The sequence below is a fragment of the Opisthocomus hoazin genome, chromosome 23, assembly GCF_030867145.1.
Source record: "Opisthocomus hoazin isolate bOpiHoa1 chromosome 23, bOpiHoa1.hap1, whole genome shotgun sequence".
Lineage (NCBI taxonomy): Eukaryota > Metazoa > Chordata > Aves > Opisthocomiformes > Opisthocomidae > Opisthocomus > Opisthocomus hoazin.
Window position 1 is genome coordinate 11,958,043 of NC_134436.1, and position 14,232 is coordinate 11,972,274.

Consider the following 14,232-nt stretch of genomic DNA (forward strand, 5'->3'; position numbering starts at 1 on the left):
AGACTCTCCTTTATGTTTTCTGGTTTTTACAGATAGAGGGATGCCCTTGAGTAGGGCTGGATTTAGAGATGAGTGATACGAAGATGACCGCTGGTACGGTTTGACAGCCGTTTCAGATACTCGTTATGTCAGGAGCCCTATTTGGTGGGTGGGATTCAGCTGTCAGGAGTATGAAAACAGGTTCATTACTGAGGCTGCCAGCAAAGGATTTAGTTCTGACGCTCTGCCTGGATCACGGCCTGACTGAAACATGGCCCATGGCAGCTGGAGGTGCTCATCTGGGGCCTCCCTCATCTTGACATGGAAGAAAGCTTCAAGGAAGTCAAGTGTGCCACTTAGCAAGAAAATATATTGTCCTCTTGTCCCAGAGGACCAAGAAGCCCCCTTCACAGCGTCTCCTAGAGAGTACGGACCTTGGCACTGCAGCTGTTACGGAAGGAACATCAGCCAGCATTGTGTTCCCATTCTGTCGTGGTCCAGGAAAGATATTTAGAGTTTCTCTGGGGGTTGTTAACGAGTGATTTCAGGAGCTTCAGAAGATCAATGAAAATCATTTAAAAAATGACAGAATTCTGTAAATTGTCAAACAATGTGTGCTAAAATAATGTTAAGCTCTTCTGCCAGATCTGTGAAAGCCTTTCAGTAATAAGCATATATTTGACAGGAAATCTACTAGATTTGCTAATACCATTGGCAATTTCAGTTCAGTTGAACAGCAGTAGTAGAACTTAGTTATTGGGTGAATTCTAGTTAAATTTATATCCAGTTGTTTAATTAAGTGAGAAAGTTCCTGTGATAAGCTGTCTTTGTAAGATGTTGAGTGAGTATGTGATTATTTTGGATTCGGAAAGACTTAAGCTATCCAAACATTGAAAGAACTAAAAGCTTCTGTATATTTTTATTGAGTTCACATTAGCAGAAAAGAACAACAGGTTTATTGCCTTTTGGCATGATAGCACTCGGAGATGGCTCAGGAAGTCTAGTGCAGAGAAAAAGACTGGATCCCAAACTGCTGAAGGATTTACAGTTGACAGTTCCAGAATGAAAATGCTCTCCTTGGCTTTAGCATTTACGAAGACGGGTGAGGAAAACTCTTTAGAGTGACTCAGAGTCTGCCGTATGTGGGCTGCCTGCTCCAAGAAACCATCATTTTACTGGCATTGTTATGTATTTTTCATCTGTGCCAGGAATTAAATGGACACGATTTGGACCCAACTGGTTAGTTCTGTTGCACACTATTAAGTCAGGCTGACGCCAATAAATACCTTAAATACCTTTTGATTTTTCCTCATCTTTGCAGAGCAGAGCCGTTTTTGGGTGCGTTCCATTCTAAAAGCCACAATCCTATTGTCAGATGATCTTTAGGTTGGAAATATTTGTTAGTAATACCTAAATTGAGAGATATTTTGAGATGCACAAAAGCATTTAAGTACAACTAATACACAATTACTGATTAGTCACAGAGCTCTTGATCCCATTTAGGGGATGGCAGGAGAAGACAGGGTAAAATAAAAGCCATTTTGAAGTGTGCTGAAGTCGAAGGTGAGGTATCATTTAGCTTTCTCAGCTCTGACTCGTATTCAAGTTTTTCAGCACATTTCCAACATACGTTCTCCCTGAAGTGTCCTTTGTAATAACAAGATGCTCATGGAGGACCAGGGCTGGCGACCAGGAGGAGACTCTCTGGAGCTAGGGATTTGTGCTGCTCAAAATCAAGATGACCCTGGTAATGGTTTTCCTTGCCCATGTGAGTCCGTTTCGATTGCACTCATTCCGTAAGCTAGGCCAGCATCGCCGGCACCCGCGAACCCGGGGCTCCTTCAGGCGGGTGTGTTAGGCTGAGGTGTGGGCTCCTATGATTGCAAGTAAACCATAACCAGTAACGAATTAAACTTATTAACACAACAGTGTCTCTGTAAGCATGCTGCCTGTGCCCCATGCAGAGAACAGAGCACTGAGAAGGTTTTCGGGGTGCCCGCATCCTGTGCACGTGCACACTGCGTGCATGGCCTCTCCTTGAAGCACGCGCTTTTCTATCGACGTCGGGGAGGATTTTAGCCCTCGAACAAGCTGGATGCGGAAAACATAGATTGGAGCCAGGCACGGTGTGGGTGAGCGGCGAGTAAGGGCTTCCCACGCGTCTCCACGAATAAACACCCCTCAGCTCCAGCCCTGCCAGTGCCTCCGTCCGCACCGCCAGAGCCTTCTCGGCTCCGCTGCCGGACTGCGGCTGGGGCTGGCCTCAAAGGCAGCGAGCTGCCGGGTGACGCGGGTACAAGCGACCACCTTCATCCCTGAGCCGCGCTGGTAAGTGCTCTCACTTCTTACGGTGCTGGGACGGGCATTGGACCCCGCAACAGGAGCAGGCTGCGTATTACATTTCTGAACTAAATGGAAAGGGTTTTGAGAATTTATTGGAAGCATTTTTCTAATTCTTCTGCCGAGATACTGTTTCTCTTAGTTTTTCATTGTCCTCTCCAAGACTGAAAACTGGAACTGTGTTCAGTGTTGAAAGAACTGTGAAGGATAAATGTGGAAGGGACGCTTCCCCGTAAGGGTTCATCTCTCTGCGTGGTGTTTAGGAGCGTGACCTGCTCGTACACTTGGGCTGCAGCCATATCTCTACACATCGTGCTGACCAACGCAGCTGCTGACTGCCTCAAGCACTGACATCTACAGAGCGTGTGTCATCTCGTTATTGCTTCACATCCCCCCAGACGGCAGATCATCAGCTAATGAAAGCGTGTGGCCTCTTCTGCACTCTTCCTTGGAGCTCCTGTTTTGTGAACACAGCTTCCCACTGGTGACATGTTGATTGCCTCTGAGTTTTACTCTGCAGCACGACTGCGGCTGGGCTTCTGTCTGAGGGAACGGAGTATCCGAGACACGGGAAGGCGCTCGGTGGGAAGGGTGGCTCTCCGCACGGCGTCGTGCGCCCCGACACCAGCTAGGGCCCGCTTCAAGCCGGGTGGCCCACAGGCTTCGTGCTAGGCTGGGTTCTCAGTCTGCTGCTGGTAGTCAGCCTGTTGCTCCGCTTCCCTCTTCCGGCACAAGTCACCTCTGTGCATCTTTGGATTTGCTTGTCTGGGCATGTGCCCTGCTAACGAATGTCATCCAGAATCTCAGAAATGCTTCTGGAGCCTAGAAAAATACAGAAATATGGCAACACAACTGTGTTGACAGATCAGCCTCCTGAAGACAGTTTAGCAAAGGCCCAGCCAGCCAATTTCTTAATAGCTAGCTGTTCCGCTAGAACGTTGTCTCTGGCGAGGAAAAGTGTAACCGGTTGTGATCCAAGAAAACAGCTACAGCAGGCATCGCGCTCAACACTTCTGAGGCTTACTGCCTTCAAAAAAATGTGTTCCCAGACCATAAACGTGGTGGTAAGTTGCTGACGAGTACTAGGATATTTATGTGAAGAAATAAATATATGGTTATTAGAGTGAATCTGTGAGAGATGGTGGGAAAGAGATGGGAAGGAAGGAAGGAGCATCCTTTTTCAGTCAGATTCACTGGGAAGCTCAGAGGAACAGAACCGCACAAAATTGTACCCGAGTCCCCATTTGCAAATGTCCGTCTTGAGCATGGTGCCCATAGCAGTGACATCTCTCCACGTAGACAGGGAGGGAGGAGGGGGACACAGCACAGGTAAGAGAGAAAGAGGGCTCAGTAACAGTCTAAGCAAAAGTGTGGGGAGAAGGAGAGAGAGTGGACGAGAACTTGGTGCAGGAGGCAGAATTGTTCTGGTAGATAAACATAAGGAGCTTGTGTTATAACCCAAGGGCTCATCAGTACCTTCAAAGCAGTGGGGCCGGGTTGTCCCTTGCTGTTAGAGCTGCTCAAGGATACTGCGAGGCAGGTCGGAAGTATTACTTGGTAGCGTCTCACATTTTGAGTGAAAACAGCACAAGAAATGAGCATGAGCTGAAGTTTACTGCAATATACGTAGAGGATTTTTTTTAATTTTTGGAAACAGCCGATGCGTTACACCATATCAGCACAGGCAAGGACTCTGACACCGCTAGCCAAAATGGTCGATGGGCAGATGAGCTCGGAGGCTACAGGAGCAGCTGCCTTTCGCAAAGGAAATCAAGTACGGGTCCTTTCCGTGAGACAGCTGCTTTTCCACAGGAATTCTAACATTATTGGTGATGAACAATGTCATTTGCTGAGTTCACAAAAGCATGGCTGAGATTATTGACTTATTAAGCAGGAGCTGCCAGGTGGTTCATGACAGGTTTCCCGAGTCCAACAAGCAAGTAGCTAGAGGTGACACGGGACACGGACGATTCGTGTTTGGTATTTCATTGAAATACGGTGTTTGGAATTGGAGCCTTTTTTCCAGTCAGGGCTGTTGACCATTTTGGCTAGGGAGCTACTGATCCCATTGATAGAGCCTTCTGAACATTGCTCATGAGTAAAAGTACGTTTTAAATTAAGGAGAGATATATTATTAAAGCACATAAAAATATAGGAGAAAACAACACTTCAGGGACAACAGCGGAAACAAAGAACACCATCATTATATCGTTCCCATGCTGCTGGTTCCGTGTCACTCCGAGAAATTTCACACCAATGTTCTGATGCCTTTTAATGGGGTCAGAGAAAAGCTTTTCTAGGATTTCTTTAAGAAATTTGATACTTGAGGTGAAACCAAGACAACCTGTTCTGCAGTCTTGCATACCCAACTCCAGACAAAAACCCATGCCGGCAGTTCCACAAAGGTGTAGATCATATGACTGAAGCAGCACTGGATGGATTTTTCCCAAAACTTTCAATAATGGCCTATTTTTTTCACCCACTGCTCTGTTTTGGTGTTAACAATAGAGTTGAACTGATCACAGGTTCTTCTGGAAACACAACCCTGTAAAAACAGGTCATTGCCGGACTGTTCCCAGTGATGAACCAGGAACTGGCTCGAACCATCTCGCCCTCCCTTCCCAGACAGCTCGCGCGCTTCCCACCGGCACCTGTCGCCGCAGACACCAGTCCTCCGTCGCTCTCGAACTGCTGGCCATTTTCTGCGTTGGTAAGTGTCTGCCTGCTTCTAATTCGGGCTGTTTCTGCCCAGCATCCTTTTGAATCCTAAAGGAAGATGATGTGAAGCTTTATCAGTGACTTTTACGTGGAAGAGGTGTTTAAAGAAGTCAGACACCGTGGTAAGGAAGCCAGCTGTTCGTATCATGCACAAATTTTTTTTCCTACTGAGCAACATTTTTGTTTGTTCAAAGCAGGATTTGTTTTTTTGTTTACAGTAAATACCTGTCACATAGCAACAGAAATATTACTAAATAATAATACAGATAATGTTAAGCTCCCAGGACTAGAAGCTTTTAATGAAAAAGACCACACATTCCTGATAAAAAATAATAAATAATGTCACTTTTCTTTTTACATTAAAAATATCTGTACACGATTGCACAGTATAACAAAGTACAATCTTATTTTCTAGGCTCAGGGTGGCATCTCTGGGTTAGATCTTCATCTAAAAAGGGAAGAGGCTTGTAGTCTTGATGCTGCATGTTTCCCACCGCATGAAAATCATGTTCCCAAAGCTGCAATGTCTGCAGCCTTGCCTACCCTTTCCATGCAAAAGTGGAAGCAGCTCACGAGGAACAAAGCAACATCTACATGCAGGAAGCAGCTGAGGACTGAGATCTTTGCAAACAAAGATGTGCGTATGGTGAGATTTGAAAGTCTTCAAACTTCTTGCCTCAACTGGAAGAGAACAGAACAGAATAGAAAAATAAAGACAGAAAACGTAAGTAGAAGTCCGTCTTCCTAACGTAGCAAGAAAAGTTTTTTAGATGGTACGTTTTTCAAGATGGCACTTGGTGATCTGTTACAGACTGGCTCTGTCTCTTGGCCAGCCTTTCCTCCCGGTGAGAATGCCTGGCGCTTGCTCCGGTGAGGGCAGCGCTGGCAGCCGGCCCGGGCTTTGAGGGCCACGTCCTGGCCGCTGGTCTCCGAAGGGCAGAGGATGGCCAGTCCCCTTCAGCAGCGGGGCCGGACCGAAGCAGCGCTGGCAGGGCCTGCTGCTGGGGTGAGATGTCTCTGCGGGTCCCGCTCCAGCTGGTCGGGCGCTCTGTGCACCCTGCGAGTCTGCTGCCAACGGGCTTGGCCAGGAAACACGGTAAAAGCGTTCACAAAGGAAGCTCTGCAGGGCAGGGTGACTCGGCAGCTCAGCTGACCTTTCGCCAGTGACTGTGATCAAAAGGCAAACGTGTCCTCGGCTTTTGCTGGAGAAACTGTAGTGCTGTTCCTCTCCTGCCAGCGTCTGCTCGCTGGCGGGCAGGATACCGCGCAGACAAAGCAGGCATTTAGCCTCACATCGTGTTGGGGCTTTAGCCAGAACTTGTCGTCTCTAAGATCGTGGTGCCACAGGCCAGGGAGGTGGCTTGTACGCAGCTGGCAAGGGATGACAGAAGCCCCTGCACTGGGTGGTTTGCAACTGCGTTGTTTCCTTACACTGACAGAAAGCAGCTCGCCCCTGGAGCAAGGCTCCGAGGCAGTCACGTACAGTCCAGCTGCCCTTGCAGATACTGGGAAGTCTCCTCGGCCGTTCTGCTCGTGCACCTTCCCATGCCCCCGCCCATCTGCACGGGCGCAGCTGGACGTTCGTATGAAGCCAGCCACCGTGACCATGCAGGTGAATGAGTTTTCATAAAGCCCTGCTGTCCGTGAATCCTTTGGGTGTCCTAAAAGGAATCTGTTCCTTCAGCTGGGCCATTCCTCTTCTGGGACCGTGACTAGAAACAGGACTCTTGAGATTCAGGGTCATTGTGGATGGGAAGCTTCTCGTGTTCCTGATGATGCCCGTTGTGTAAAACAGTGTACCTGGGAGCAGGAAAACGTAAAGAAAGATTTGTTAGCACTAGTTAAAAGGGCAAGCTTATGTGAAAGGAGTTCTTGAAAACCCCGAAGTAGATCTTATGACAGTACAGCTTCCAAATATCCAGATCCCACATTAAGCAAATGTGAATCCCTGTTTTGGTCCGTGGCAGGAAACCAAACCTTCCTTTCATGCAGTCAAGGCAGTCCTTGAAAACCAAGAACCTGCTGGTTTTTGTGTATCTAAGGTGCAGATGATAACGAGAGGAAACGAGACCAAAGGAACACTGATCATCTGTGGGTGGACTAAGCTGAAGGCAGTTCAGTTCCTGCCCTCAATGCCAGCATTTAAAGAGTCATTTGAGACTAGCTTGGGAAGTGAATGCTGTTTAAGATGAAACCAAGACCAACATTTCAGGGCATTTCCACTTACAAAAGAAAGTAGTCTCTGTCTGCTGCGAAGCTGGGTTTAGTGCCAGCTCTGGTATGTCTTACCAAGCCAGTGCTGTCCAGGTTTTATGTCCTTTGGAAGCACCGTCTCATGTATATACTTTTCTGATATTTTTCCAGGCTTTGTGCCAGACACGGAAAAGCAGAATTCAGTTGTAAGGAATTCCACATTATCTCTTTCCCTGTGCCTCACCTATGGCTATGCCCATTTTCTGCTGCCCATCTCAGCGTGGCTTTCTGCACAGGACTGCTGATTGAGTTTGCTAACGACATGTGGCTCTCTTCCCTAGGTGGTGTGCAATGCTTAGTGGGAATAAGCAGATCTGAGGTGACAGCAAAAATGTTGGCTAACTGGAGTAAAACGGATTTAGCGCGTATTTCTAGAATTTCACGTCTAATCATTCTTGCCTGCAAACCCCCTGAAGGGTACAGAGCAAGCCAGGTATCTGCCCTTGGCAGTCTGTTTCACTTAAACTAAAGCTGAACCAAACCATCCTTTGAGTAGGTGCAGAAATAGGAAGCTGCAAAAATAACAGCAGAAATGTGTTTTTCCCTAATCCAAATGCACATTGGGGAAATTGGGTCTCTGTTAAGACTTTCCTCTCCCACGTGCTGAGAGATGTAGATATTTTATTTCTCTTAGTGACAAACATCCCAGACATACCGAAATATCTGCGTCCCAATAAAGATTAAAAAGGAAAAAAGTCTAAGAAAATAGAAGAATATATCGGTTCTCCTGCTGTTAGCAGAGGAAAAGAAGTACTGTCAGCCTCGGGAATTGTTCGAATAATCATCAGAAAAAAGGTCAGAACTCCTCATTGTCTACATACTCAAAAACTGATACTGTGACATCAATTTACTTGGCTTTATTAATCTGGATGCATCTCTTTCTCCACTGAGTATACTTGGGACTTAGGCTCCTAATTAAGGTGCTTACTGTGCCACTGAAATATCTGAAGTAGGTGATCTGAATGTCTTACAAATGCTGTATCCGTTGGTTCCGGTAGATCAGCTGTGGACTCAGAATGAAAGCCAGGGTTTAAACTGTACTGCCTGCCCAGAGCTGCCCTGGTGAATATTCCTGGAGGAATTTACCCTCCGGCGTACTAAATGCTGGTTTTCAAGGTGGTCAGGCTTAGTTGTCGTAATATACAGGTCACTGTATGTGCAGATATATCCATCGAACGTACTGCCTTGCTGCTCTGTCACTTTAAATAATGATCATAAATGTCAGTGCTAGCTCTACCAACAAGATACAGACTTGATGTAAGAAACAAGAAAAGACATTTTGCATTCAACACTGAACAGACACTCCAGTTAGATGACCACAAAGCATACACGTCATAACGTAGTTTTAGTTTTATATACCCAGTCAGACGTGGCACACTGTGGGAGGCGATCCACCACCGAGAGCTCTAGCACGGCAAAGTCTGGGCTGCGAAGGGCGATACAGAGGGTGCGGGCCGGGAGAGCCCCGCGCTCCGAGCAAAGCAGACAGCGGTCAGAGCAGCTCCGGACTTGCTCGGAAGCACGACAGACAGGCACTGAAAGCCGACTTCATACGGGATATCCAAAGAGCCAAACCTTTCTTCTCCATCTTCTGCAGCAGCCAGAAAACAGTTGTGCAAGACCGGCAATGTGGCAGGCGGTGCCGTGTGTTACAAAGACGCGTTAAGCTAAAGAGGAGTCACTGAGCTGTCCCAGGGTCTCTCGCGGCACAGGGCGGCTGTCGGGAGCCTCCGGCAGCGAGCTCAGCACTTCCAGCTGTTTGCCCTGCGGGGAAAGAGGACCGGTAGGAGAGGAGCAAAGAGCATTCATACCCAGAGCGCGGCTGCCGGGGCGATGGCTCGCGCTGGCACGTCGTCCCTAAAAACCTTACCAACTCCTGCAGGAGGCTGCTAGAGGAGTGCTCCGCTGGCGGGCTTTGCGCGACCGGGATTGCTTCCCCATACTGCAGATCGTCCCTCCAAACGAAATCTCAGCGCTGCCTGCCAGTTGCAGGGCACCAATTTAGTGTCGGGTAAGAGACAGGGTTATAACAGCCCTGCTTTTTTCACACTGCCGTGTCTGAACTGATCTGCTCTCTGAAAACACAATTTTTCAGGCATCGTTGCCTATGGGAAGCAAGCTTCAGAGAGAAGGCGCAGCTGCAGCTGGAGCTCAGTTTTGCCTCACCCACACCAAGTGCCTGAGCCCTCCCGGCCGAGAAGCCAAGCACCGCGGGGTTCATCTCACCGGCTGCACGCAGAAGGCACGCTCGGACCCTGCGTCTGTGGGCTGCACGTTTCGGGAGAAATTTATGAGGTAGGTTTGAGTAATGAATATATACGAGGAAGCCGTAAGATGGGAGCAGGAAAGACATTTAAAAGGTTTAAATGCATTAGATAAATTGTCTGCAGCAAATTAGTTGCTCAGCTTTCCTGCCTATAACGAGTTCCTTCGGTGGGATTTGTGTACGCTGGCGTGTTAAGCTACCAAGCTCAGTTACAAATCGCACCCTGGGCTGGGCTCGGCACCCGACCCCTCCCGGCACCGGGGCCGAGCGCTGCCGTCGTTTCACCCCACAGACAGCTTTACTCGGATCACAAACGCCACCACCCAGCGACAAAGCCCCGTAACGGAAAGGCACTGCCACCTCTAAAGGGACCCTGCTGCAGGCTGGTCGCATACTTGCCAAATGGCACTTTAATTGCGGTGATGACCAATTTGGAGATAATTGCTTCTGCATCTCCTGCTGTTTCTGACAGTCATGGACTCTTTAATTAACTGGTTGGATTAGCTCTCAGCGGAGGGGAGCTGTGTGGATTTACCCTCTGCAGGCCCACGACCAGAACAAGGAGCTCCAGCACTTTCTGGGAACTCAGCAAGAGCCCGGGAGAAGACACCAAGGGGATGCCAGGGCTGTTTGTAATCTTCCTGCTTTCATTCCCTGCAGAGCTATCCCCCACACCAACTTGTACGATTTAGTAAGGAAGCAAAGCCAAAAAATGGCTGGTCTTTGGCTTCCCCAGCTGTAACGAAAAACAGCCACCGTTCTCAGGGAGCCCGAGGTCCCTGCTGGGTCCTCCCCTGATGAGCAAACCCCCGGCATCCAGCTCTGCCGCCCGGGATCGCGCCCGTCCTGCTGAAGAGCAGAAAGCAGTGCGATTTGGGCGCAGGGCTCCTAGCTCCGAACGCCAAAGCTAACCGCACCATTTCCTGGGCAGAGCGTGACCCAGCAGGATGGCGCGTGTGCCAGCTCTCTATCGAGCTCGCAGCCACCGGTCCGGTCTCCAGGAGGGAGCCTGTGCCTGGAGGCAGTGCCTGGGGTCCTCTGGACAGCGCGGAACGGCCGGGAGTGGGAAGGTATCCGCTCTTTTTCCCAAAAATGCCTCCTGCCAACCCTTCGCGCTTGCAGCGTCTGTGTGAAGCTGCCCAGGCTGCTTACAGGTACCCACGGCTCCTCTGCGCCAGCCTGGGAAGCAGGGCTGGCGGTTCTGCAGCCGTTCTACCCCTGAATTGCTCCCCTGGTTTTTCACCATAGTTCTTGCTCCGAACACCCATATCCACCCTTCTCCCCGACGCTCCCTGCAAACCCAAGCTCATCGGACTGCAGCAACTAATCCCCGTGGCTGCTGCGAAGGGCAAAGGGCCCGTCGCCGGTACAGAAACTCTGCGAGGGTTTGGATCTCATTAGTAGATACTGCTTATTAATAACAAACCAACAAAGAGAGAGCACAGCCAGCCTTCCCCCGCTACAGCTGAATGGCGACCGGGCGGCAGGACCTGTGTGGCAGCACCTCCCGCACGGTCCACAGCCTCTGAACAAACAGGGGCTTCGTGCTGCCTCAGCAGCCTCGGTCCCTGTAACCTTGGCAGGAGAAATAACTTCACCTAGAGGGCCACAATAATAGCAGAGGAAAAAAATGAGTAACATAAATGCCCACAACTGTCCAAGCATGGCAAAGCTGTCGGCGAGGCTGCAGGCAGATGAAGGGAGGAAGGCGCAGCCGCCCTTCACCGGCTGGAGGTGCGCAGCTGCCTTTGCTCTCTGTTTAGTAATCCCCCCCCAAGACACCTGTTTACATTATTAATTGCTTCCATTTCTGAACCGGCAGAAGGTGGTTCCTGCTGTCCTGACATTCACTGGAGAGTGAGGTGAGGTTCTGCAGCTGTCCCTGGACTGGGCTGGGAAGGGTTTGCTTTTGGGGGGGTACTGGGAGCTGTTAACTCTCTGCTCCCCGGTGCCTTTGCCACCTAAATCCGTTCCCCCTCGCCTGGAAAACCAAGGACACGTTGTCACCGGGCAGAGAAGAGATTTTGCGCGTGCATGCAGACACCGAGAGGTTAACGTGCTGCGGGCGCAGGCGGGGGGGTGCGTTTACGGGTGCGCTGCTGGGGTAGTGCGGGTCTCAGCGGGGACACAGGCGGGCACAAAGTCTGGGGCCGTTCAGACATGAACTACACGAAAAGCTGGTAAGCACTACGTTTCGCTGTATTTGCAAATCGTTTTGGTAAACTTTATATTTTAAATGCAGAGTAGTTACTGCCGGAGTATTTAAATGCCCCCTGGTAATGCAAGAATGAAAGAGAAAAACCTTGTATCAAATCCTTTGAAATAAGGGTCGCTCTTAGCTGCTCACATCGAACTGCCTGAAGCCTGCGACGTACTCCACTGGCTGCAGCAGCGACCTTACAGGCGTGCTAGCCTGAGAGTGTCCCGCTGTCCCCGTGCCCACTGAGAGTGTCCCGCTGTCCCCGTGCCCACTGAGAGTGTCCCACTGTCCCCGTGCCCACTGAGAGTGTCCCGCTGTCCCCGTGCCCCCGCGCAGGCAGATCGCCCCGGCTGAGACGCTGCGGTCCCCGCGCATCCCGGTGCTGGGATCGGGGACGTTGCTGCTGCGTCCCTAGTGACTGCTGGCTGGGCTGACGGAGGGGGCTCGGCCGTGGCAGAGCCGAGCAAGAAGCATAGTTTCAACTGTGACATTCTTAAAAATCTGAAACAATCTCTTGACTTTTTGGCAAGGAAAGGAATAAATCTGCAGGTTTTGTGGCACAGAAATTTGTCCTGCTTTTGTGGCAGTTTCCATGAATTTGTCTTTCTTTAAAGAAGAAATTAAAAAGCAGTAATTCTGTAAAAATGACAAGTGAAAGTTTTCATTTAAAGGCATTGCAATTTGTTGGGTTTTTTGAGTAGTGTCCTTTATTAATATTTTTATATTAACTTTTTTTTTTGTCAACTGCTTGCATTCCGAATGAAAGATTTCAAACTAAACCCAGCATTAAATTTCAGCAAAACCAAAACTCTGAAAACTCTGGATCAGCTCATGTTTTCCTGACAGTAGCACGCTGTAGTCCAAATTAAAGCAGAAACCTGTTGCGCTGAGCTCTGGCTAGCTCCTTTTAAAGACAGTGCATGCTTGGAAAAAATGTACAAGCTAATTTAGTTTTTTCAGCTAGGAGATTTAATAAGTTGGAGTGTATGTTTGAGGGAGGTCAGAGCATGTGAGAAATATGCAATTATAAAGTCTTACTTGCTAGGTCGAAAATAATGAGTTTCAAGCTAAAATCAGAGTAGTGTAGAAAATGCTTTTCCCATTTTCCAAAAGTTTTCAGAGTTTCAAATATTTTCCCCATTTCTGATCTAGATGAAGTCTGCAACTTCTCCATGAGACAGAAAAAAGAAAAGCCAGCTCTGGATCATGCTCAAGGCCTTTTACTGCCCTTTATTAAGGTGACTGATCAAGGTAATTGGTGTTACTGGGAATTTTGTACGAGTGAGTACTCATCTGCCTGTCTCTTTCATTTGCTCCTTTTTCCAGCTGTTGGCTGCCAGCGCTCCGAATGAAACATTTCAAAATACGCTGCTTCCTTCACGTCGAACTAGAAGCTCCCTGCAGGACCCCAGAAAACTTCTCAGTAACAGCTTTTGCACAGCCAGTTTGCATCTTTGAAGGGTCTGTCAGTGGTTGCAGGGGCAACCCGGAAAACTCCATCTCTCGTTATTCTTAGTGAGCGCAGGCAACGTTTCCACGGCTCCCCCACGGCTCCCCCCTTGGGTTCTGCTCCCAGTGGGCTCAGGTGGGCAGACCGCTGTCCTGCGTCTTTGCGTCTCGTGCTCCACTATGTCCTCGGAGTTTTGCCTGCAAGATTTTGATGACCCCATGGTTGTGCCACAGCTGTGGGGTGTAAGTGATGCCAATTGCTTTGGTGCGGAAAAGCAAAGCTTTCAGCCATAGGAGAGCTGTAAACTATGTTTCTGAGCATCTCACCAGCAGCACAGCCCTCCGACTGCCCACCGAGTGAAGATGATGTGCTACAAATGGCATCTCGAGGTAGCCTGGGCAGGACACATGCACACGGAGATGTGAGGGCCAGGAGTTAGAACCTGGACAATGGCCACAGCTGGAGAAATAGAGACTCCTTCAAGCTCAACAAAGAAACCTTGATGCTGTGTGTTTGCTTTCATCCATGTTCAGACAGATCCTGAAGTCTTGATGTGGAAATAGTGGAGCAGGACATCTCAGAAGTAAAATACTGCAAAGGAGCTGAAGTGCAAAGAATTGTCTCCAGATTCATCGTGCACCTTGCAAGATGATGAAGCTGGCAAAGTGAAGTTGGTAAAATCATAGAATGGTTTGGGTGGGAAGGGACCTTTTAAGGCCGTCTAGCCCAAGCCCCCTGCAGTGAGCAGGGACATCTTCAACTGGATCAGGTTGCTCAGAGCCCCGTCCAGCCTGGCTTTGAATGTTCCCAGGGATGGGGCATCAACCACCTCTCTGGGCAACTTGTGCCAGGGTTTCATCACCCTCGTTGTAAACAATTTCTTCCATACATCCAGTTTAAATCTTCCCTCTTCTAGTTATAAAACCATCACCCCTTGTCCTATTGCAACAGACCCTATTAAAAACCCTGTCCCCATCTTTCTTATAAACCCCCTTTAAGTCGTGGAAGGCTGCAACAAGGTCTCCC

At 49.0% G+C, this 14,232-nt stretch overlaps 1 protein-coding gene across 3 annotated transcripts in view; it reads right to left on the reverse strand.

The window, feature by feature from the left end:
* Positions 1-3,811: 3,811 nt before the first annotated feature.
* Positions 3,812-14,232, reverse strand: part of HTR4 (5-hydroxytryptamine receptor 4) — a 126,042-nt gene continuing 115,621 nt past the window's right edge. The window contains exons 7-8 of one of the 3 annotated variants that reach the window (XR_012766098.1): positions 8,650-9,054; positions 6,752-6,837 (exon numbers count right to left, since the gene is read on the reverse strand). Coding sequence is in view for 1 of the 3 variants with exons in the window: in XM_075442220.1 (XP_075298335.1) it covers positions 6,750-6,837 (88 nt within the window). In the remaining 2 variants the exon portion in view is untranslated. Of the gene's footprint in view, positions 6,838-8,649; positions 9,055-14,232 lie in introns of all 3 variants that reach the window. The other 2 variants (XR_012766099.1, XM_075442220.1) reach the window with 2 other exon arrangements.